Source organism: Rana temporaria, chromosome 4 (genome assembly GCF_905171775.1).
Source record: "Rana temporaria chromosome 4, aRanTem1.1, whole genome shotgun sequence".
Lineage (NCBI taxonomy): Eukaryota > Metazoa > Chordata > Amphibia > Anura > Ranidae > Rana > Rana temporaria.
The window spans coordinates 148,139,007-148,163,544 of NC_053492.1; the positions used below are offsets into that span (position 1 = coordinate 148,139,007).

General features: G+C 43.1%; 1 protein-coding gene across 1 annotated transcript in view; it reads left to right on the plus strand.

Annotated features, from left to right (window-relative positions):
- Positions 1 to 24,538, plus strand: part of LOC120935654 (mediator of RNA polymerase II transcription subunit 12-like protein) — a 128,238-nt gene that overhangs the window by 54,663 nt on the left and 49,037 nt on the right. Inside the window, exon 6 of the mRNA XM_040347708.1 lies at positions 7,041 to 7,151. Within this exon, the coding sequence (XP_040203642.1) occupies positions 7,041 to 7,151 (111 nt within the window). The remainder of the gene's footprint in view (positions 1 to 7,040; positions 7,152 to 24,538) is intronic.

Here is a 24,538-nt window from a genome sequence, read left to right on the forward strand (position 1 = left end):
GTGGACGTCAGGATTGCTTGCCTACACATTCCCATTTTTTCACATCATCAATGCTAGCCCTGTCTTCACCAAGGTGCTTGCCCCAGTCTTTGCTCTGATTCATGTACAGGGTATTAACAATGATGATCTCCGGTTAAAGTACCAGTCCACCCAGGCTTTGTCAGCCACTGTCTAAAAGGCAGTGCAGACTCTGCAGAACTTTAGACGGATCCTACATTTCCAGAAATCATCATTGGAACTGACTCCTTGATTGGAGAACCTGGGCCTGATCTTGAAAATTACCCTCTTCAGGTCCTCCTGGTCCCAGAGCCATACCTCAATTCACTCACTTCATGATTGTACTGGATGTGATGGTGGCCTCCTTTGAGGTAGTGTCATATGCCTAATTTTACTCCATAACATTACAACAAATATATTGGCTGCGTGGAACAAACAAACTCATGCCGCGTACACACGACCGTTTTTAGAGTTCTAAAAAATGACGTTTTTAAAAAGTTTTTTTTCAACCCGATCATTAAAACGGCCTTGCCTACACACGATCGTGAAAAAAAAATGCTCTAGCAAAGCGTGGTGACGTACAACACGTACGACGGCACTATAAAGTGGAAGTTCCATTTGGATGACACCACCCTTTGGGCTGCTTTAGCTGATTTTGTGTTTTACCAGAACGAGCGCTCCTGTCTCATAACTTGCTTCTGAGCACACACGACCATTTTTTACAACCTTAAAAACGAGAACGTTAAAAACGTAGTGAAAAAATAGAGCATGTTCGAAAAAAAAAAATTCCCCATTTTTTAGAACCCGAAAAATGCTCTGAAGCCCACACACGATAGTTTTTAATGACATACAAAAAAAAATTAATTTTTTAGAACCCGAAAAACAGTTGTGTGTACGCGGCATTAGTCTCTGGAAGTCCCTTTGCATTTGACCTGCAAGGCCAGACTCGCCCTATCTTGGTGGATTTCTAGTCCAGCGCTGGAGTCCAAAGACATGGACAGTTCTCACAGGGAGTGTCAGCCTGTCAAGCTCGAGTGAAGCCCTGGATGCTCTCTCCGTGTCAGAGACTCAACTGCACCATCTTTGGAACTGTGGACAATTCAGTTATCCTTCCAATTCTGGACCTATAAATCCAGTCAAATAAGGCCATGGAAGTGACCTACATCTACCAAAGAGGCCCCAAAAGTCACACCACTTAACGACAAATGGATCAATTCAGTCTTGGGCAGATCTGAATATTCCTGATCTATCAGCCCTGCACATTCCAGGCATAGAAGAGACACAAAGAGAGGCAGACCTCTTCAGTAGCCAGCGTCTAGCTCTAAGAATATGGTTGCTCCATACTGAGGTGTTCCAAGTTATTTGCCACAAGTGGGGGACACTGGAAGTAGATCTTTATCCAGGTTCATTAACAAACTGGAAAAGTTTATCGCCAGGTCCAGGGACCCTTGGGCACTTTCATGTCTCATCTTCCGTTTGTCAGCTACACATCCAGTTCCAGCCCAGCCTGGCCATCTTCTTTTCTATTTAAACTGGACTCATTCCCATATGTGTAGCCTGAGAAATCTATGGCATGCGTTTTTGCAGGCCTTTTTTCTAGTTCGAATAGCTTTTCCTAGTTCCAAGAGTTTCAAGCCTGTGGTCTAAAGCATAAGGTTCCACCTTTTCCTGTTAAGGCAAACTTTGCCAGACTTGTTAGTGCTTCAGGGTCTTTTTATCATTAGGTATTTGTTTGTCTGATTCGCAAGGATGCCACCTGGTCTTCTATTCACACATATGTTAAGTTTTACCAAGTGGAAGTTTCAAATGCAGTACAGCTGTTCTCTGAGGTCTTTGAGTATAGCACAGAACATAAGTATTATTTATGATTTCCTTATTGCTTGCTACAATACTGAGGCTGGTGTAGCGGTACCCCGTAAGGGCTGTTGAGTGTTGTGGTCCGTCTGTCATCATGCCCAGCCAGGCACACAATTCCCAGTCACTCTTTAGATATAAATCAGTCCTTGCACTTGTTTTTTGTATTTCATTGGGTAATTTACCTTGGATTGGGATAGGGTAGTTATGAGATGCCCAACTCATTGCAGAACATGTTCGGGACTGAGGAACTATATACACCTCCTGTACACATCGCTTGCTCCAATACAAACTTCAATCTTGATTCTCACTTTCCAGCAATTTGACTCTTGAACTTACTCTCCAGGACCAGCTAGCACTGATATACAGACCTGAAACAAACTCAGTCAGGCCCAAAGCAAATGCGGCAAAATGTAGGTAGTCCCAGTGCTAGCTGTCCACATGGCTACTGAGCCCAGTACCACATCTTCAGGATCTGCCAGCCCTCCTGCCTGTAGCTGCCTCTCTCCACTGCCTGTGCCACCACAGTCCACGCCACTGCGCTCTGCCCATACAGAAATCTCCAAGTGCTCTCAGGCATGCCTCCCCAGTCAACTCTGTGCCACTCACCAGCCCTTCTGGCTGCAACTTGTTGTTCCTCCCTCTCCCCACTCCATCTCCAGCTTCCTCCCGAACAACTCCTCCCTCGCTGGGCTGACCCCTGAGTATTTAAGGAGGCCTGCTTCTGCCAATCCAGATTTGGGATTGGTCAGGGCCCCTCAGAACACCCCAGGCAGCACCTCCTTCTTTTTCAGAAGGCTCCAGAATGTTCTGGAAAGAGGTGGGAGGTCTTAGTGTTGCTGCCTATGAAACACCCAGCTCTGCCTGAGTCACTCAACCCTGACCCAGAAGAAAAATACACACAGACTTGGCTGCCAGCCAAGCCTGACAATTGACCTATCCTACACAAAAACCTATTCTCACATCTAGCAACTTAGAGGGTACTACACTAGCTTACAGTAGGAGGGATTACAGAGGGGATGTTTTTTTTGTCCAAAAACCAACTACCTGAAGGTAGCTGCATATAACACATGGTGATGACTAGAGATCTGTAAGCGACGTCTGTCGCTTTCTTCGCCGTTGCGTTTCACGTTGGAATGCATCCGGCACTCGCGCAGTGACGTCACTGTTTGGCGGAAGTCCCCACTGCAACGTGCAGCTCCTCTCTTCCTTATTTCGCACCCTATAAAATCACTGCTGGGACATATACACAGTGTTGTTTTATTGTCGGCTGTAGCCTAGTGAACACCGGTTCCACGCTACCATTAAACTACCGGTACTGGATGCTGGGCCCATGCTACGATCATTGTATTAGAATACCGGGATCCATACTACCATCAATATATTACTTGCTGTGAGGACATTCTGCCTTATTACCAGGAGTGGACTCAGGACCCTCTAAGCCATATCCAGACTACTAAACAAGTCTACTAGTGGAAGCACCTATGCTCTGGGAAACGATAAGTACCCCCTGAAAATATAAGTTCCATGCATGTGCCTTGTTTTCATACTGCATATGATTATTTTCCCTGTACATATTGAAATCAGGCTTGTTTAAATTACCTTCATACTTGGAGATAGTTAATGTTGCATGAGTACTCTTGAAGCATATATGTATACCAGATACCTTACGTTATACTGTATCTTAACTGGACATAAATTCTTAGGATTCATACAACTACCAAGTGACTTTCTCTAAAAGTATTATCATAAAAACCCCATTTCCTTAAGCTACGTGTATGACATTTGTTAAACCTTTAATAGGTCATATTGCCCTGTATATGAAACATGTTTGCATATGCATTTTAGTGCTTGTAGATATGCAATCATGCCTCCTGGCCTTCCTTCTAAAAAGATTCCCCTCTGCAGTGACAGATGATGTAATGAACCCCAAACACTTTGCTTAAGATTAAGGCCCCATACACACGATAGAATCCATCCGCAGATAAATCCCAGCAAATGGGTTTCTGCGGATAGATCCTATGGTGTGTACACGCCAGCGGATCTGTTTCCGCGGAGAAATCTCCTCTGGGATGGATTCCAGCAGATCGGATATTTGCTGACATGCACAACAAATCCATCTGCTGGAATCCATCCCAACAGATGGATCCGCTCGTCTGTACAGACTCACCGGATCCATCTGTCCAAAGGGATTCCCCGCACGCGTCGTAATGATTTGACGCATGCGTGGAATTCCTTATATGACAGCGTCGCGCCCGTCGCCGCGTCATAATCGCGGCGACGGCGCGACACGTCATCGCCAGAGGATTTCCGCGCGGATTTCAATGCGATGGTGTGTACACTCCATCGCATAGAAATCTGCGGAAATCTTTGAGAGGATTTATCCGTGGAAACGGTCCGCTGGACCGTATCCGCGGATAAATTCTCTCGTGTGTATGGGGCCTAAGAGTGACGCCTTAGGTCCAATACTGAATGTCATACTGCACAGAGGAATGCACTGTTTCCCTTAATGTAATTCAAATCTCCGCAGTTGTGGTTTACTTTCGTTCTCCATAGTTTGTGACAAGATCCTGGGTCCTGTGCCCTAAAATTCAGTTTTTCTCCAAAAGTGTCAATCGCATGAAACGGAGTGTCAAATATTTACTGGCTCGTACTGGCTTTTAAGACTTCTGACTATGCCTTACAATTGGAGAACAACTGCCCTAGTCCTATCAGTAGTGTCTGTTTTGTGGATCTTCTCTGTACAGCCCAATAAATTTAGCCACTTGGTCCCATCCAACTGCAATGTGTACATTCCTGAAAAGACATCTAGAAATTTGCTCTGTTGGTGAGACCACTTGCCAACTTCCTAACGTACATTTACGTCAGCAGGATGGGACTGGCAGGCAAAGCAAATTACCTGTACGTTGCTTTGAACCTGCCATCTAGCGCACAGACGCGCCGCAAGCTCCGTGACCATGCCCACGGGACCCACAGACTCGATGTCCGCCGGTGTCCCATGATCGTGTCACGGAGCGGCAGAATGGGGAGACAAGGCATTTCCCTGTCATCGGGAGCAGTGATCACTGTCGTGTCACTTGTAGCCCAGCCCCCACACAGTTAGAATTACTCCCTAGGACACTCCAAGTCGTGTTGGTTATTCTTTCTGATATTTTATAACTGCTATTTATTGATCTTAGAATTATTACCTTTTATATGTGTACCTGTCACGCAGCACTTTTTCACTTTATTTCATATTGATGTACAGCGCAGCACTATTTTTATACTTTAGGACACACTTAACCCCTGCCTCGCCCCCTAGTGTTTAACCCCTTCCCTGCCAGTGTCATTTATATAGTAATCAGTGCATTTTTATAGCACTGATCGCTGTATAAATGACAATGGTCCCAAAATAGTGTCAAAAGTGTCCGATTTGTCCGCCGCAAAATCGCTGATCGCCGCCATTACTAGTAAAAAAATAAATAATAAAAATGCCATAAAACTATCCCCTATTTTGTAGATGCTATAATTTTTGCGCAAACCAATCAATATACTCTTATTGCGATTTAAAATTATTATTTTTTTTACCAAAAATATGCAGAAGAATACATATCAGCCTAAACTGAGGAAAAAAATAGTTTTTTTATTGGTATATTTTTTGGGGATATTTATTATAGTAAAAAATATAGCTTTTTTTCCCAAATTGTTGCTCTTTTTTGTTTATAGCGCAACAAATAAAAACCGCATAGGTGATCAAATACCATCAAAAGTAAGTTCTATTTGTGGGAAAAAAAAGGACGTCTATTTTGTTTGGGTGCAACATTGTGCGACCACGCAATTGTCAGTTAAAGCGACGCAGTGCCGAATTGCAAAAACTGGCCCGGTCATTGGGCAGCCACCCAGGGACCGCCTCAGCGACTTCTCTTCTCGCCTTAGGCGGCCCCTCTTCTGGGGCCGAAGTGGTTAAAGGATAGATTTAAAAGCCAATGCCATAAAGTACACTCAGGCTTTCTTTCAACTATTCTTCATGGCAGGACAGTTGTGAATACTTTGATTATTAAGAGTGATGTGGTGAAGGAAGTAAGGACAACCACTCATCCAGTCGTGTGCCAGTCCCACTCATAGTTGCCACAACGCAGAATGTTTACATCTCAAAATGCTTGTATTACTTTATGAATTATGGTAGCAGTGTAAAATACATTAATTCACAAACGTTTAACATAATAAGTATCTTTGTTTTAGCTGTTTGACTGTCATTTCCAAATTTCATTGGATTCAGCTGAATTTAACTGTTTGAAAATAAGGATCATTATGCAACATGTTGGGCTAGATTCAGGTAGGGGCGCGCATAGTTATGGCGGCGCAGCGGATCGTATTTGCGCTACGCTGCTGTAAGTTAGAGAGGCAAGTGCTGTATTCACAAAGCACTTGCCTTCTAATTTACAGCGGCGTAGCGTAAATGGGGCCGGCGTAAGCGCGCGTAATTCAAATGTGGTTGAGGGGGCGTGTTTTATGTTAATGTATGATGACCTGACGTGATTGACGTTTTTTACGAACGGCGCATGCGCCGTCCGTGTACATATCCCAGTGTGCATTGCTCCCTAGTACGCCGCAATGACGTATTGGTTTCGACGTGAACGTAAATTACGTCCAGCCCTATTCGCAAACGACTTACGCAAAAGACGTATAAAAATTCAAAATTCGAAGCCGGAACGACGTCCATACTTAACATTGGCTGCGCCTCCTAATAGCAGGAGTAACCTTACGCCGAAAAAGCCTAACGTAAACGACGTCACTAAATTGCGCCGGGTGTACGTACGTTTGTGAATCGCCGTATCTAGGTCATTTGCATATTCTACGCCGAAAACAACGGAAGAGCCCTTAGCAGCCAGCGTAAAATTGCACACAATTATACGTCGCCGTATTCAAGTTACGTCGGCGGAGGAAGCCTATTTTTTGAACGTATCTGCCTTTGAGAATCGGCGTAAAGATACGACGGCGCAGATTTGAAATTACGGCGGCGTATCTGGAGATACGCCACCGTATCTGCTTGCTGAATCTAGCCCGTTGGCTTTAAGAATTGAGCCTAATGACTGTAGAACTTAAAAGAGCCACATGGTGGCAGTGAAGATTGCTTTGTTATTGTTTTGCTAATACTACATTATCAATGCTGGATTTAAAAAAAAAAATGTTCTGTACTTTTATTGCAGGAAGGTTTACTGGAGCGACATGAATATTTGACCTGGATGTTAGAGGTTTTAGAAAAAGTTTGCCCACTCGATGATGAACTTCTAAAAATCCTGCTTCCTCTTGTATTACAGGTTATTATTGACATTTTACTTATGGAAATTTGGACTTCTGAGTATGCATTTATCACTGAATCAAAATGTATACTTTTTATTAATGTGTATCGCAATTTAGTTCATTGCTTATGTTAATATATCAGGGGTCTGACAAAATAAATAGCTTGCAAATGGAATACAGATATGGTATTGATGGCTTACTTGAATTAATTTCATGATTCTTCTAGCAGACCTGGCCTGATGTTCCACCTTGTGTATAAATTTGATAATGCTATCACTATAGGTAGACATGCTTGCGCAAAAAAAGGTTTGTATATGGCCCCAGAAGATTACCTCTCCTAGTCCGTTTTTGTCTTCTTGGCTTTTTATAGAAGAAATTTGTCATGTCTTTGGAGCTGTTGAGGTTTTCCTAGAGAACTCCGTGATTGGTGGAGAGGTTAGTTACATGAATTTGACAAGTCACGTGACCAGGCTGTCCTCCCTGATTTTTTTAGTGCTCTCGGCTTTGGATATTTGAAAAGCACATGGCTAAGTTCTATATTGTGCAGAGATTTATTTTATTTTATTTTTTAAAGCAGTGGTAAGGACATATTGCTGCTTCATGCACAGATCCTTTTAGTTTTTTAAATTGTTGTACTGCTCTGGGGACCTTAGATAACATCTGTAGGTTTGCTTAAGAATGCCTTACCATATACTTACATCAATGGCGGCTGGTGCTCAATATTTGGGGGGGGGGGCAAACAGACCTGGCCCCTCACTCGCACTTCCACCCCCCCTGATGAATTGGAGAGGAAGGAGGCGATCCATGGCCTTACCTTAGGAGGAAGCTAGCGAGGTGGTGCTAGATCTGGGGTAGGGCTCCTGGAATCTAGAAGAGGCCGTTTCTACCCCTCCACCTGCTGCAGCTGGCCGAGGGAAGAGCCAAGGCCATTGCTTCTCCTCCGGGCTGAACAGGAAGCTGGTCCTGAGACCCGATTGGCCAGGAATCCTAAGATTGGCCACCAAGAGAAGCAAGAAGATGATAGAAAATATTAATTGTAAAACAGGGAGTGTAATGGCGCTTGCCAAAGGGAAACTATAATAAGATAAAATATATTACAACAGGCTCTGTGAAAGAGAAAAGGTAATCCAAGTATAAATGAAAGACAAAGAGATTTTTAATAAATCATCCTTGCAAACTGTACTCGATTACCATGAAACAGAAGAGAACATTTTCAGGTATTTGTTTGTTGCAAGTTACATAATTCTATAATATTGGCGTACTGGAGTTATTTTAATATTTAATATAAATTATGAAAAGGCTGATATATATGTTATATTGGTTCTCAACAAAACGGTTACTTTCACCGTCTTTAGGTAACTGAAAACAGAGCAGTATTGTAATATTTTTTAAGTGCACAGAGTTCTTTCCCAATCCACTAAGACCCCATCTGTAACATTTCACAATATTTTTTTTTTACAAGCGGAAGTATCTTTACAAGCACATATTGCCCAATTAAAGCGGAGTTCCGCCCAAAAGTGGAACTTCCGTTTTAAGCGCTCCTCGCTCCCTTACATACCACATTTGGCATGTAATTTTTTTTGGGGGGGGAATGGGGGCTTCGGTAGGAGTGGGACTTCCACCCAGGGACCGCCTCATCGACTTTTCTTCTCGCCTTAGGCGGCCCCTTCCTTTAGGCAATCTCCAGGGTCCCAGGAGATCACCTGTCCACTCATAGAGCGCAGCGCGACTCACGCATGCACAGTGAGTGCCCAGCCGTGAAGCCGAAAGCTATCATGGCCAGGTGCCCACACTATGAATGGAGGCACCGGCCTGAGAGGGGGGAGAGGAGCGGAGCTCCGGGCGGCTGCGTCGCTGGACCGTGGAGCAGATAAATATTTGTTTATTAAAAGTCAGCAGCTACACTTTTTGTAGCTGCTGACTTTTAATAAACACTAAGGCCCGGATTCACATACAGCGGCGCATATATATGCCGCCGTAGCATATCTCCTTTGTGCTACGCCGACGCCGCGCAGAGAGGCAAGCACTGGATTCACAAAGCCAGTGCTGCCAAAACTGCGCTGGGTTTCCTAGGCGTAAGCCGGCGTATGTGGAAGTGGGCGTGAGCCATGCAAATGAGGCGTGACCCCATGCAAATGATGGGCCGAGCGCCAGACAGATACGTATAACGAACGGCGCATGCGCCATCCCGTGGACGCATCCCAGTGCGCATGCTCAGGATCACGTCAGAACTACTCCCTAAGATACGCTGGATCACTGTCTACGGCGTGAACATAACCTACGCCTAGTCATATTCACGTCCTACGTAAACATCGTAAAATACTTCGGCTTGTGTTCCCTTTGTACGGATGCTGCTGAGTTAAACCTCCTTTATGGGACATAACTTTGTGCCGGACGTATGACTTTACGCGCACTGCGTCGGACGGATGTACGTTCGTGAATCGGCGTATCTCCCTCATTTGCATATGTGAATAGAAAATCAATGGGAGCGCCAAATACGACCAGCGTAAATATGCGCCCACGATACGCCGGCGTAGGCAAGTTACGTCGGTCGGATGAAGCCTATTTTCAGGCGTATCTTAGTTTCTGAGTCAGGCGCACAGATACGACGCCGCATATTTGCACTTACGCTGCGTATCTCGAGATACGTCGGCGCAAGTGCTTTGTGAATCCGGGCCTAAAAGGCTGGAACTCCAACTTTAAGCTAGTCGAATCTATAACCCATTTGACAATTATTTTTACTTGTACATTTGTGTGCACTTGTGTAGGAATTGGAAAGCATCGGTCTAAGTCATAACAACATATACTAATGAAAATGTCCCTCATCATTATTATCATCATCTTTTTCAATCTATATATACATAAATGTACTGAAAGAAATGTGGCCACTGACATAACTGACTAAGTGCTAGATTTTTGCAGGTTCTTGGCAGTCTCTGGCTTTAGTACTTTGGGTCTCTGGGGTTGATTTACTAAAAGCACAAATATTGTGGACTTTGCAAATTGCAGTTGCCCTCTGCAAATGCAGTTGCTAAAGAGCTTAGTAAATGAGGTAAGGCTTCGCTTTGCAAAGAGTACCCAATCACGTGCAAGGAAAAAAAAAAACAGCATTTTGGCTTGGACATGATTGGGTGATGGAAGTCAGCAGAGCTTCTGTTCATTTACTAAGCTCTGGAGCAACTGCACAGTCTTTTTGCCTTTAGTAAATCAACCCCTTTTTGTCACTTACTCAGAACAAATATTCAGCAAGAAGAGTGAAAGAAAAAGCCCAGCCCCCTGATCAGAACATTTGCTTTGGGATTAGAACCCAGAAAGTACTAAAGCCACTGTTTTGGACAGGTTTCATTGAATGTGCCGAGTGCCTGTGAAGGCTGATGTTTAAAGAGGCAAGCCTGTTCTTCACTTTGCCTGGAGAGGGTTCCAGATACAGGTCAACCCACTTGCCAGTTAAGCAGGTTGTTGGCAGTTTGTCTTCCATAGGTCAGGATAATGATGTAGATTAATTGCTGAGGAAACCCTGCTATGAGCTTTACATGAAAATGTAACTCCTGCCTGCTATCATAATAACAATGGTAAGGTCTGTTTATAGCCTTGAATCTGTCCTGACGAAAATACAGATGCCACATAAGTCAGAGAAAGAAAGTCATACAGGTGCATACAAGTGCTGGCAGCAATTCTGCAAAATGTGCTGCCAAATATAATAGTGCATTATCCTCTTTTATTCTCACATGTATCATTATAAAGGCACAGTCTATTCCTTAGAATTCAAAAATTCTTAAAACTGTCAGTGCTTTACTATTGACCCTTTAGAATAAATTATTGACCTAATGCCCCTTTGTGCTCAATTCACAAAGCTTTAACACCAGTCTAAGGCACTCTGACCCTTTCCTAACTGTGTGTCTATCGAGAGTGAAAATCTCTCTTAATGTACTGTTACGATCTTAGAAGCCGCTAGCTTTTGAGACCCCCTTTCCTCTGCACAGCCAGGCAAAGAACACTTTCAGCAGGTAGTCGGAAAATCAGTCCAAGGGCTTTTAGTTTTGTAGTTTATTAGAGGAAACCCAGAACTGAGTCATAGTAGAAATTTGAGGACAATTGTAACTTGCCTTGTCTTCTAAGCACAAAACTCCAGACTGTGTTCCAGTGGGAAACTACCTCCAGCAGTCCGGCAAAACATCTCGAGTACAGCTCCCAGTACTTGGACTTTAACACAGAATTTTTCCAAGCAGAGTTGAAGTTTCGGTAAATAAAAGAATATTCAGCGCAAAAACACACTTAAAAATCTTACTAAATAGATTTGCAAGCTGAACACCAAAGGTTAACACACAACACCTTTATAAAACATAAAACTCAGAACAGTGCAGCACAAAATGACCAATCAATATGAAACATCCTTAAAGCATTTGTTAACCCCCCCCAAAAAAAGATTCCTGCTCCTTTAAAGCATGTTATATGACACAGTGCTTGTCCTATGTCATTCGGCCCCCTGTAACACCTAAAAAACCTGTCTGATCCTACCAGTTTCTCCCCACCCCTCTGTACACTGACCACGATGTACCATGTCTGCTGAGATCAGACACCGAAGTCAGTTTACGTACCTTTGTCATCAGCAACCTGCTATCTGCTCTCCTCTCTGCTCCTGTATCCTCCTCCCCTCTCTTCCCTCTCTGTCTGTGTGTGAGCCGCCCCTCCCCCATTCCTGCTGCTCTCATACCACACACCTGTATACACCATCAGCACTGCCCCCTATTGGAGTTTCCCCCTCTGTGAATGATTTATAATTATAAATACTGCAAATACCCCATTTAAGAGCTGAGATTGCGATCACATGACCAGCCAGCTCCCTCCTCCTCTACTCCTCCCCTCCGCCACTCCTCCTCCTCCCCTCCAGACTGACATCAGCAAGGGAATCTCAGCCCCGCCCGCTATATCTCTCAGAGGAGGAAAGGAGAAAGCTGGCCAGTCATGTGATTGCAATCTCGACAGTGAAATTAGGTATTTACAGCATTTATTTTTAAAAATCATACACAGAGGGAGATACTACAATAGGAGGCAGTGCTGATGATGCATACAGGTTAGAGTGGCTAACAACCACTTTAATAAGTCCAAAAATAAGCATATCCAGATGGACATAAGTTATGCCACTGTGATGAGAAGGTGAATGCAAATGAGAAACATGCAAGTGTCGGAGTGAGTCCAGCCCAAAGACATCTGCAGACTCTCACCTCATATCTTTGACCCACAAGTCTGCACACACCTTTCCATATGGGAAATAATCCAGCGATCAATCAGTGGTCAGCGGAGATGGTCCCTTTGCAATTGATGGAAAAGATAATCTCCCGCAGTATGCAATGAAATAAAAGAGAATCTAGTGCTCTCTGTAAACATACGTCTTATTAATAAAAAGATAGTAAACAACTTACAAATAAAACACTTTAGCCAAGTGCATGCCTTGAGTGTTCAGGTTACAAGTGAAACCAAAAATATGGCCACGGGTGCTGTCGATACGTAGCTCCTCCCCTGCAGGGTGTTGAAGGTTGGCTGTAGCTGTCCCTCCTAGATGGCTAGCTGGATATTGCACCTGGCTGTCTCTCTCCTATAAGGTTTTGGGAGTGGATAGGTAGAGGTTACTCACTCAGTGCCTTGAAATTTCTGTAGCATAGGTGGCACTTATGCCCATGCCTCCTGCTGACCATGTCCTACTTGCTTCCAGGTTGTCTCAGCCAGCCTGGCTGAGGCTAATTTGGAAAGAGGATTCCTCTCTCCACTTCCTCTCCTATCTCTCCCAGCACACACACCCTTAGGCACCTTCTGCCTGGAGGCAGAACCCCCTATCACAGAGGTCCCCTCCAGGCCTCTAGTTCCTGGACTCTCTCCCCACATGGCTAGGCTTGCGACAATTTAAGGGCCATCTCCCCACCTTCTGGGCCATCCTCACCCAGGGATTGCTAGAGAACCCCTAAATATTTAGGCCTCGATCTCTGTCTCTCCATCCTCTAAGTTCTAGAACCTTTAGGAACCTACACTATATACACAACGGGGTACTACATAATAGAAATGTGCACACTGAAATATTTTGTTTCGTAATTTCGTTTTCGTCCAAAAAATAAATTTATTTAGTTACTCCCGAAATTCGTTTTTATTTATTTTGTTTTTCGTAAAAAAAATGTATTCGTCCGAAAATCCAAATTAAGGTAGAATCTGTCATTTAAGGCTTATGGTGTCTGTCAAATGTTCTAAAAATAAAATAAAAAAAAGATTCGATAGAATCTTAAAAAAAAAAAAAAATGTCGACTCTTCATGTCTCTCTATGTCGAATCTTTTCTCTCTATGTCGAATCTGTCATTGAAGGCTTTTGGTGTCTGTCGAATAGGGTTTTTTCGGGAGCAGTAAATTTAATAATGCTAAAAGTGAAACAATAAAAGTGAAATATTACTTTAAATTTCGTACCTAGGGGGGGGGGGGGTGTAAAGTTAGCATGTGAAATAGCGCATGTTTCCAGTACTTAGAACTGTCCCTGCACAAAGTGTAATTTCTGAAAGGAAAAAAAGTCTTTCAAAACCGGCTTTGCGGCTATAATGAATTGTCAGCTCTGGCAATTCAGAGCGAATCCATTCATAAAAAAAAAAAAAAAAATAGCGTGGGGGTACCCCCAAATTCCATTACCAGGCCCTTCAGGTCTGGAATGGATATTAAGGGGAACGCCGCCGTCAATTTAAAAAAAAATGACGTGGGGTCCCCCCCAAATATCCATTCCAGACCCTTCAGGTCTGGTGTGGATTTTAAGGGGAACTCCACCCCAAATTTTAAATTCACACCAGACCCCTTATCCAAACACGTTAACCTGGCCGGCCGCAGAAAAGAGGGGGGGACAGAGTGCGGCCCCCCCTCTCCTGAACCGTACAAGGCAACATGCCCTCAACATGGGGAAGATGTCCCCATGTTGATGGGGACAAGGGCCTCATCCCCACAACCCTTGCCCGGTGGTTATGGGGGTCTGCGGGCGGGGGGGCTTATCAGAATCTGGAAGATCCTTTTAACAAAGGGGACCCCCAGATCCTGCCACCCCTATGTGAATTGGTACCCCTACCATTTCACGAAGCAAGTGTAAATAGTTAAAAAAACACACACACACACACCGTAGAAAAAAGTCCTTTATTAATTAAAAAAAAGAAAAAAAAATTAATAAAAAAAAAGAAAAAAAAATCTGTGGGCCAGATTCAGAAAGGAGATACGACGGCGTATCTCCAGGTACGCCGGCGTATCTCTGAGTGTGCGGGGTCGTAACTATGCAACTGATTCATAGAATCAGTTACGCATAGATTTCCCTAAGATCCGACCGGCGTAAGTGTCTTACACCATCGTATCTTAGGCTGCATATTTACGCTGGCCGCTAGGTGGCGCTTCCGTATAGTTACGCGATTAATATGCTAATTAGGTAGATACGCAGATTCAGAAACGTACGTCCGGCCGGCGCATTTTTTTTACGTCGTTTACGTTAGGCTTTTTCCGGCGTAAAGTTACCCCTGCTATATGAGGCGTAGCTAATGTTAAGTATGGACGTCGTTTCCGCGTCGAGTTATTAAAATTTTACGTCGTTTGCGTAAGTTGTTCGCGAATAGGGCTGTACGTAAGCTACGTTCACGTCTAATGCATTGACGATTTGTGGTGTAATTTCGAGCATGCGCACTGGGATTTTTACACGAATGGCGCATGCGGCGTTCGTAAAAAACGTAAAATATGCGGGGTCACAGTTAATATACATAAAACAAGCCCACATCACCCACATTTGAATTAGGCGGGCTTACGCCGACACACATACGTTACGCCGCCGTAACTAAAGGCGCAAGTGGTTTCTGAATACGGAACTTGTGCCCTAATTTACGGTGGCATAACGTATCTGAGATACGTTACGCCCCACCTAAAGATACTCCAAAGTATCTGAATCCGGCCCTGTAACTTTAACTGACTAGCCTGCCTGCCTGCCTGCTCTACCTACCTACTAAAAATGACACTCTCTCTCTGTCTTCTCTCTGCCTGCCTGCTCTACCTACCTACTAAAAATGACACTCTCTCTCTCTCTGTCTTCTCTCTTTTAACCACCGCAACACACTATACAAGGCCGACCTGCAGGCGGCCTTTTATAGTGTGGGGCGTGTACTAAACCCCCTGAGCCATAATTGGCCAAAGCCACCCTGGCTTTGGCCAATTATTGCTCTCCGTTTATTGCAAGCTGCAATTGGCCATACATGCAGGTCATAATGCATGAGCCAGCAATGCACTGCGATGCCGCAGTGAATTATGGGTTGTGAAACGTAACTCGAATTTGGCGCGAACGGCCCAAAACGTTCTTAATTCGATGAACGATTGAACATACGATGTTCGAGTCGAACATGAGTTTGACTCGAATACGAAGCTCATCCCTAATCACTAGACCTAAATACCCCACTGCAGAGGATTATTACTTTCCTCAAGAACAGGTTTTAACTATGTTTCATTTTTAAACTTTTTATTTTACTGTTGCTTTTGTCTATTTTTGTATACCTTTTCTGTAAATATTTATTTTGCAGTTTTTTATTTCTACTATATTGTAAACTGTTACATTTTTGTCTAAAAATTGAGTTGGCAGTCTTATTACCATACTTACCAGTAATGGGGAAGTTTGTAGCATATTGTAAATGTTGCAGAAGTTAATAAATGGAAGAAAACATGTCTTTGTGTGGATTTTTCACTAGTGCCAGAAAGTCTTCTATGTAAAGATGGAGGGTCATAATTGTGGCAGTCTCCACTGATGAAGGAAGCAACATCTGTTCACAGTAAAAGATTTTGAACATTTCATTACATGAAAAAAGTCACAAAGATTAAAAAGTAAAGAGATTAACTAATGTGTGCAGAGATCCTCAGACACAAGTGTACTGGGGACTTGTCTTTGTCAAAACTAGAGGCGTTTAAGTTCCAATCCTGAACAGTTGCCATGTAGGACCTCTGAAACATATAAACAATTTACTGTATATATTAACTTATTCATTTAAGAATTGCACAAGGTAATGATTAACCACTTTGCGCCCACACTATAGACAAAAGATATCTACAGCGTGGCGCTCAATTGCCAGGAGGGCGTCCCTGGACGTCCTCCTGCTTACTAGTTCCCTGCGCGCCGCTGCGGGCGTTCATCGGGGGAAAAGCTGTGCCCGCCGCGTCACGTGGGTGCCAATGTGCATGCCTGGTGACCGCGATGTCCGCCAGGTACCCGCGATCAGCATATACAGAGCCAGGGACTTGGATCTCTGTGTGTAAACACAGAGATCCATGTCCTGTCAGGGAGAGGAGACCGATGATGTGTCCCTTGTACATAGGGACACCGATCAGTCACCTCCCCCAGTCAGTCCCCTCCCCCCACAGTAAGAATCACTCCCAGGGAACACATTTAACCCCTTGATCGCCCCCTAGTGTTAACTCCTTCCCTGCCAGTTACATTTATACAGTACTCAGTGCATATTTATAGCACTGTTCGCTGTATAAATGTGAATGGTCTATCCCCTATTTTGTATGCGCTATAACTTTTGCGCAAAGCAATCACTATATGCTTATTGTGATTTTTTTTTACCAAAAATATGTAGAAGAATATATATCGGCCTAAGCTGAGAATTTTTTTTTTTTTAAACTGATATTTATTATAGCAAAAAGTACAAAATATTGTGTTTTTTTTTCAAAATTGTTAGTCTTATTTTGTTTATAGTGCAAAAAATAAAAATCGCAGAGGTAATCAAATACCATCAAAAGAAAGCTCTATTTGTGGGGAAAAAAGGACATCAATTTTGTTTGGGAGCCATGTCGCACGACCGCGCAATTGTCATTCAAATCGTGACAGTGCTGAAAGCTGAAAATTGGCCTGGGCAGGAAGGGGGTGAAAATGCCCGGTATTGAAGTGGTTAAAAGATACATTCATTACTGTTATTTTGGAATACCTTATAAGGATGATTGTGACCCAGACTGAGATGTCTCACTGTAGAATATTAGTGAATTGTCTCCTTTCACAGTTTGTTCCAATAGAATATTTATACAAAGTCATTCTAGCAAGCGATAACTTCCAGAGTAGTTGCAGCATGGCCCTGTTCACCTAAATGGGTCATGTTTAGAGGCAGTACTTACAAATGCGAACTGTGGTATAAGTCTTTTCACACCGCAACCGCGGCATTGTGTATTGGCCACTCACAATGTTAACTTGCAGCTCGGCGGTTGGAAGGGCAGTAAAACCACAGCTCAACCACCTGTATGTACTGACCCACCTACCAGCCTGTGTAAATGAGGCCTCACTGATTTCAAATGCAAGTAAAGTACATCTGAAAGCAAGCTGCATTAGCCCATCGATCCTAACCCATACTGCTACAGCTACCCTCTTGTCTTCTGAATTTTTATTTTTAATAGGCAGTGTGACGGGAGGCACTATGGGCGGGAGGTCAGTGGAACCCAGAATCCCTTGGAGAGGCTGGGAAAACCTTTTTCCAGCGACCTATGCACCTCCTATGTCTAAGTTACCATGTGTCTATTATGGGCATAGGGTGACTGAGAAAATTATGGACATTGAGAATGTGATCTGGATTACTTAAAATTGAACAGTAATATTTATCAACAACATCCCTTATGAAATCTATGATACATTAATTCCACTGTATCAGAATGATGGGACATTATAAGAGTTTTGTAGACTGTTGCCATGCCGTCTGCAATCCCTGATTAATCAATTGCTTGGATGTGGAATCCATGGTCTGTAATGTAGGAGACAGATCGTCTGCTAATTCTGGGAGCTTCTGCTATTGTGTAAAGTTGTCCTGTGTTTTATATTTGTGTTGTGTCTTCTGAAATAAAAGATGGCAAGTCTGCCCTGAAAGGCCAGGCCTCTGAGTCACCTAGGCTGGTTAAATGATTAGTTAATTAGCTCATGTTAATTTATGTTTCGGGTTACAGTTGTATTGTTATGGTAATATGATCAGGAGGGAGGAATGTTCTTCTCAAATGTATAAAAGCCCGTATTTCTTGTCCAATAAAGAGAACCATATTGCAGTTCTGTAACTGAGTTAGTCTCATCTGGTTTTTAGTTACAATATGTGGCTGTAATTTTTGATATCTGATGTTCAGACTGGAGAAGGCTGTATACTGACGGAAGCACTCAAGCAGAGTGCGATGGGGTTCCATGACAGACAGATCATATTGATCACATCCAGTGCTATTCATACTAATCAGTGCTGTCAAAAATCCATATAAAGACTGAGGCCCCGTACACACGACCAGTTTCCTCGGCAGAATTCAGCTTCCGACCGAGTTTCTGGCTAAATTCTGCCGAGAAACCCGGCCGTGTGTACACTTTCGGCCGAGGAAGCCGACGAGGACCTCGGCGAGGAAATAGAGAACATGTTCTCTATTTCCTCGTTGTTCTATGGGAGCTCTCGTCCCGCCGAGCTCCTCGGCGGCTTCAGGGCTGAACTGGCCGAGGAACTCGATGTGTTTGGCACGTCAAGTTCCTCGGCCGTGTGTACGAGGCCTATTGGACACTATATAAGGTGAATGAAAAGCTGGATTCAGCTCAAATCCCACCCCATCACTCACGCCCCTCTGACATGTTTCACCTACAGTACATTGGGCTAAATAGTAGAAGTCTATGATTAAAGGGGTTGTATGGGTTCAGTTTTTTATTTATTTTTAAAACAAACATGTAACACTTACTTCCACTGTGCAGTTCGTTTTGCACAGAGTGGCCCCGATTATCCTCTTCTGGGGTCCCCCGGTGGCTCTTGCAGCTCCTCCCCACAAGAGCTAACCCCGTCTGGGATGCGTTCTCCTGAGGGTGTTACTTTGCGGGCGCGCTCCTGTGTGATACACTCGACAGCCATAGCCGCCAAGTGTATGATTCGGCTCTGCCCCCCGGTGCGCTGTGTCATTGATTTGATTGACAGCCGCGGGAGCCAATGGCTGCGCTGCTGTCAATCTAACCAATAAACAGCCAACAAGCTGCTTGGAAAGCGACGCAAGAACAAGCAAACGGAAGTTCGGGGCTCAGGTAAGTAAAACGGGGGCACTGGGGGGCGGAGAGTACAGGGTGTTTCTTCACCTTAATGCATAGGATGCATTAAGGTGAAAAAACACAAAGGTTTACAAACACTTTAAGCCCAATGTGGTTGAAACATGTGAGAGGGGTGTGCCCGATGGGCTGGGATTTAACCTGAAGTCAGTATTTCATTCACCTTACACTGGATTTGAATACAGTATGTTGCAAAATCTGCATGAGATGTTAGATTTTAAATTGAAATGTGCTATGTTTCTGCCAGCACCTGGATACAGACTAAACCTGGAAGACTAGGTGCTATTAACATGGAATTTTCTTTGAAATGATTGTACCATCTAGGTCTTTCTGAAGCTCTCCACAAGTGGTCCTTTGCTCTTGGATAACTTTTCTGATAATTCTTTTCACTCCTCTGTCAGAAATCTTGTTAGGAGCACCTGCTCGTGGTCAGTTTATGTTGAAATTATGTTCTTTACACTTCTGGATTATGGCCCCAACAGTGCTCACTGGAACATTTAGACGTGTAGAAATCCTTCTGTAACCAATGCCATCAGTAGGTTTTGCAACAATAAGATTGCAAAGGTCTTGAGAGAGCTCTTTGTTTTACCCATCATGAGATGTTTTTTGTGTGACACATTGGTAATGAGACACCCTTTTATAGGCCATCAGTTGAGACTGAACCAGCTGATATTAATTTGCACTGACAAGGGGCATGGTTGCTTTCTAATTACTGATAGATTTCAGCTGGTGTCTAGGCTTTCTATGCCCTTTTGCACTTTCCTTTCTTCATGTGTTCCATACTTTTTCCCTGTGTTATTCTATTTTATTACACATAACTTTGTTTCTAAATGTATTTGTTTTGGTTTCTTTGTACAGTGCCTTGAAAAAAGATTCATACCCCTTGAAATTTTCCACATTTTGGCATGTTACAAGCAACAATTTAAATGCATTTTATGTGATAGACCAACACAAAGTAACACATACTTGTGAAGTGGAGGGGAAATTCTTGAATACATTTCTAAACAATTTACAAATAAATATCTGAAAAGTGTGGCGTGCATTTATACTCAGCCCCCTTTACTCTGATACCCCTAACTAAAATCTAGTGTAACCAATTGCCTTCAGAAGTCACCTAATTAATAAATAGAGTCCACCTGTGTGTAATTTAATTTCAGTATAAATACAGCTGTTCTGTGAAGCCCTCAGAGTTTTTTTTTTAAAAAGAACTTTAGTGAACAAACAGCATCGTGAAGGCCAAGGAACACACCAGACAGGTCGGGGATAAAGTTGTGGAGAAGTTTAAAGCAGGGTTAGGTTATAAAAAAATCCCAAGCTTTGAACATCTCACGGAACACTGTTCAATCCACCATTCGAAAATGGAAAGAGTATGGCACAACTGCAAACCTACCAAGACATGGCCGTCTACCTAAACTGAGGAGGTAAGGAGAGCATTAATCAGAGAAGCCGCATAGTGGTCCATGGTAACTCTGGAAGAGCTGCAGAGACCCACAGCTCAGGTGGAAGAATCTGTCCACAGGACAACTATTAATTGTGCACCCCCCAAAATCTGGCCTTTATGGAAGAAGAAAGCCATTGTTGAAAGAAAGCCATAAAAAGTCCTGTTTGCAGTTTACAAGAAACAATGTGGGGAACACAGCAAACATGTGGAAGAAGGTGCTCTGGTCAGAGGAGACCAAAATCAAGGCACTGTATGTATGAATTGTAAGGGTTGTTACCGACGTGGTCAGGGCCGTTTGAAGACATTTGGGGGCCCCAGCACGGAGGGCTCTTGCCGCATCGCTGCGTCCTCCTGCAGTCCGGTCGGCCGTGTACCATAACCGCGCTGTACAGGGGATTCAGTTTGCTGTTCCCGGGCCGGATTGAAAGGAAGTGTGTGCACTTCCTGTCAGTCCGGCCTGGAACAGGAACCTGAATCTCCTAATCTCCTGTACCACGTGGTTATGGTACACGGCCGACCGGACTGCAAGAGGACGCAGCGGTGCAGCAAGGGCCCTCCGTGCTGGGGCCCCTGGCCAGCTCGGGGGCCCCAGGCAATTGCTTGCTTTGCCTGTCGGGTTCCGACGGGCCTGGACGTGGTGAACATTTCATGTCAATAGCAACTTTAGAAATATACAGTATTTACCTAGAAAAATGGTGATGTGTTCAACACTTATTTTACACGTTGTAATATATGAAATATATATACACTGCTTAGTGCTGTTTTGCTCTGTGTGAAAAAAGACCAAAGTACATATATATAGAAACTGTGAATACGAAATTCTGAAGAAACTGGAAGAATTGTTTTCTTCAGAAATGTTTTGTTTTTCCCATGTACTTCTAACTTGTGTTGTTTAGCAAGAATGTTACCACATTTCTTGGTAGCGTATCATATTTAAAAAAAAATAAATAAATGTGACCTAATGTCATGCTTTTATGTATGTCCAACTCGATTGTAATTAACTGGTTGAAGAGAGATTGAAATGTTTGTACCTTTGACCATTTTGAGAAAACTACCACCGTACCAGCATAGCTTTAACGTTAGTAATTTAAAGCTAAACTCTGCAGATAAAATTCAAGGTAATGCAGTTGTAATGGTGTAATCCTCTGTACAGCATTAAACAGCTTAGAAGTGCAAGGGCCAGAACTAGGGGCCAGTTAGTTATCTTGGACCCATGTGCTGACAATACATTGACAGAAGGAGATCGCAAAATGACAGATTAATGAGTTGCTCACTTTAAGATTCTTCAGCAAGTTGAAAAAATTGCATGTTATTGAGCATTTCAGTGGCTAAAAATTGCTCACCAAGGGATTCCTATACAAACCATTTCTCTTCCAAGCATCTCAAATGCTACTCAAATTAGGTGCATTCAAAACCATGCCACCTTCCAGCATTTAGTTGCTCACAGTATATTTATATACTGAAGCTTTTTGCTTTGTGTGCACTCCTGTGTATTAAAACTTGAGGTGTTAGGACCTCCCTACAATGGCAAAAAGCTAGTCCAGATTAAAAGATACATTTGCCTTTAAAAAAAAAAACACAAATTTTTTGCAGGTAAAAAATGTATGTTTATTATTTTTTACAATGTAGCCTGTAAAACATTGCTCCTGTGATCAACAGATCGTGGGTACAATGCCAGGATCCTGTAAACCCCAAATCAGCTGTCTGCCCAGACTTTCCATACAGGCAGGCAGGTGATGAAGTCCAGGAAGAATCAATGAACTACGAGAGCGTTCATCAGTGCCCTTGCAGTTCATTGAGAACTACATTCTGTCCACTGCAGTTGTAGATGGTACTTGTAGTTTATTCATCCACAGATCTCTTTGAATGAAAAATGTGGCTGTGCGGGTTGCTGTTTTACAAATAGCGGCAGTGGGTGTGAGGAGAGGATTCACTGTCTGCTCTCACAATGAGAGATCAGAGGGTTTGGTCAGGTACATTTTTAGAACATGTTACACCTTAAATACAAGTGTAACATGTTACAAAGGCGAACTTATTCTTTAAAGATACTGGGCCGGATTCATAAAGAAGATACGACGGTGTATCTCCTGATACGCCGTTGTATCTCTGAGTCCGGCCGGTCGTATCTATGCGGCTGATTCATAGAATCAGGTTACGCATAGATCTCCCTAAGATCCGACAGGTGTAAGTGACTTACACCGTCGGATCTTAGGCTGCAATTCCAGGCCGGCTGCTAGGTGGCGATTCCATTGCGGTCGGCGTAGAATATGCAAATGAGTCGTTACGCCGATTCACGAACGTACGCTTGCCCGTCGCAGTAAATTTACGCTGTTTCCGTAAGAGATACGCGGCGTAAAGATAAAGCTGCCCCCTAGGTGGTGTAGCCAATGTTAAGTATGGCCGTCGTTCCCGCTTCGAAATTTGAAAATTTACCGTCGTTTGCGTAAGTCGTCCGTGAATGGCGCTGGACGCCATTTACGTTAACGTCGAAACCAATGACGTCCTAGGGACGGCGCATGCGCAGTACGATCGACGCGGGAACGCGCCTAATTTAAATGATCCACGCCCCCTACCCGGATCATTTGAATTAGGCGGGCTTGCGCCGGGCGGATTTACGCCGCCGCAACTTTACAGGCAAGTGCTTTGTAAATCAAGCACTTGCCCGTAAAACTTGCGGCGGTGTAACGTAAATGTGATACGTTACGCCGCCGCAGATTTGCGCGATTATAAGTGAATCTGGCCCACTTATTCTTGTTGGTCAAAAAAGTAAAAAACAAAAAATTTGTGTGGTGGTTTCTGTATCATAAATCTAAAGGATTGTGGGCTCAATTCACTATGGAATATCTCATGAGATAATTGAATCATGTGACACATTTTCTCCAATTATCTCATGAGATGATGAAAATCGCAAGAGTTTTTTACCTCATAAACCAAAAACATGAAGTAAATAAATAAATGCATGAGGCAAATCAATCAATATACGCTTATTGCGATTTTTTTTAACAAAAATATGTAAAAGAATACGTATCGGCCTAAACTGAGGACATTTTTTTTTTTTTAATTGGGATATTATTATAACAAAAAGTAAAAAATATTGTGTTTTTTTTGTCTTTTTTTGTTTACAGCGCAAAAAATTAAAATCGCAGGGATGATCAAATACCACCAAAAGAAAGCTCTATTTGTGGGAAAAAAATGATAAAAATATAATTTGGGTACAGTGTTGTATGACCACGCAATTGTCATTCAAAATGCGTCAGCGCTGAAAGCTGAAAATTGGTCTGGGCAGGAAGGGGGTTTAAGTGCCCAGTAATGAAGTGGTTAAGGAATGGAAAAATATAATAGCCATTGCCAATTTGGAGTAGTCTCATCCTTTTTTGGATCAGTCCCTCAACAGTATCACATAGAAACCTAAATATGGAAAACCACAGAATCATGGGGCTGATTTACTTAAAGTATAACTAAAGGCAAAACTTTATTTTTATTTCTTTTCTTGGATTAAATGGAGATGGATAGCACCCCTGTCAGGTTTTTTATTTCTGTTTGTGCCCCCATTAGGGAGATTCTCCCTCTCTATTTGTCCTGTTTACCATTTTATTGAAAGTGAAAGAAAATCCCATATTTTGGGTTGTCCCCAGAAAAGTAATAGAAGGGAAATCTTCCAATTGGAACACTAGTTCTGGTTACGTGGGGGTCCCCAAAGGATTTGTTTAATTTCTAGGGATTTCCTCTCACTTCCTGTTTTGTCTTTGGGAAAGAAGTGAAGGCAAATCTCTCCAATGACACAGCTGTCTTTTTTTTATTGGTGGAAAAACAATATTTATATGTGTGTGTGATTTTTAAAACAATTTCCATTCAATATTTCGACATTTATAGAGATATTTTGT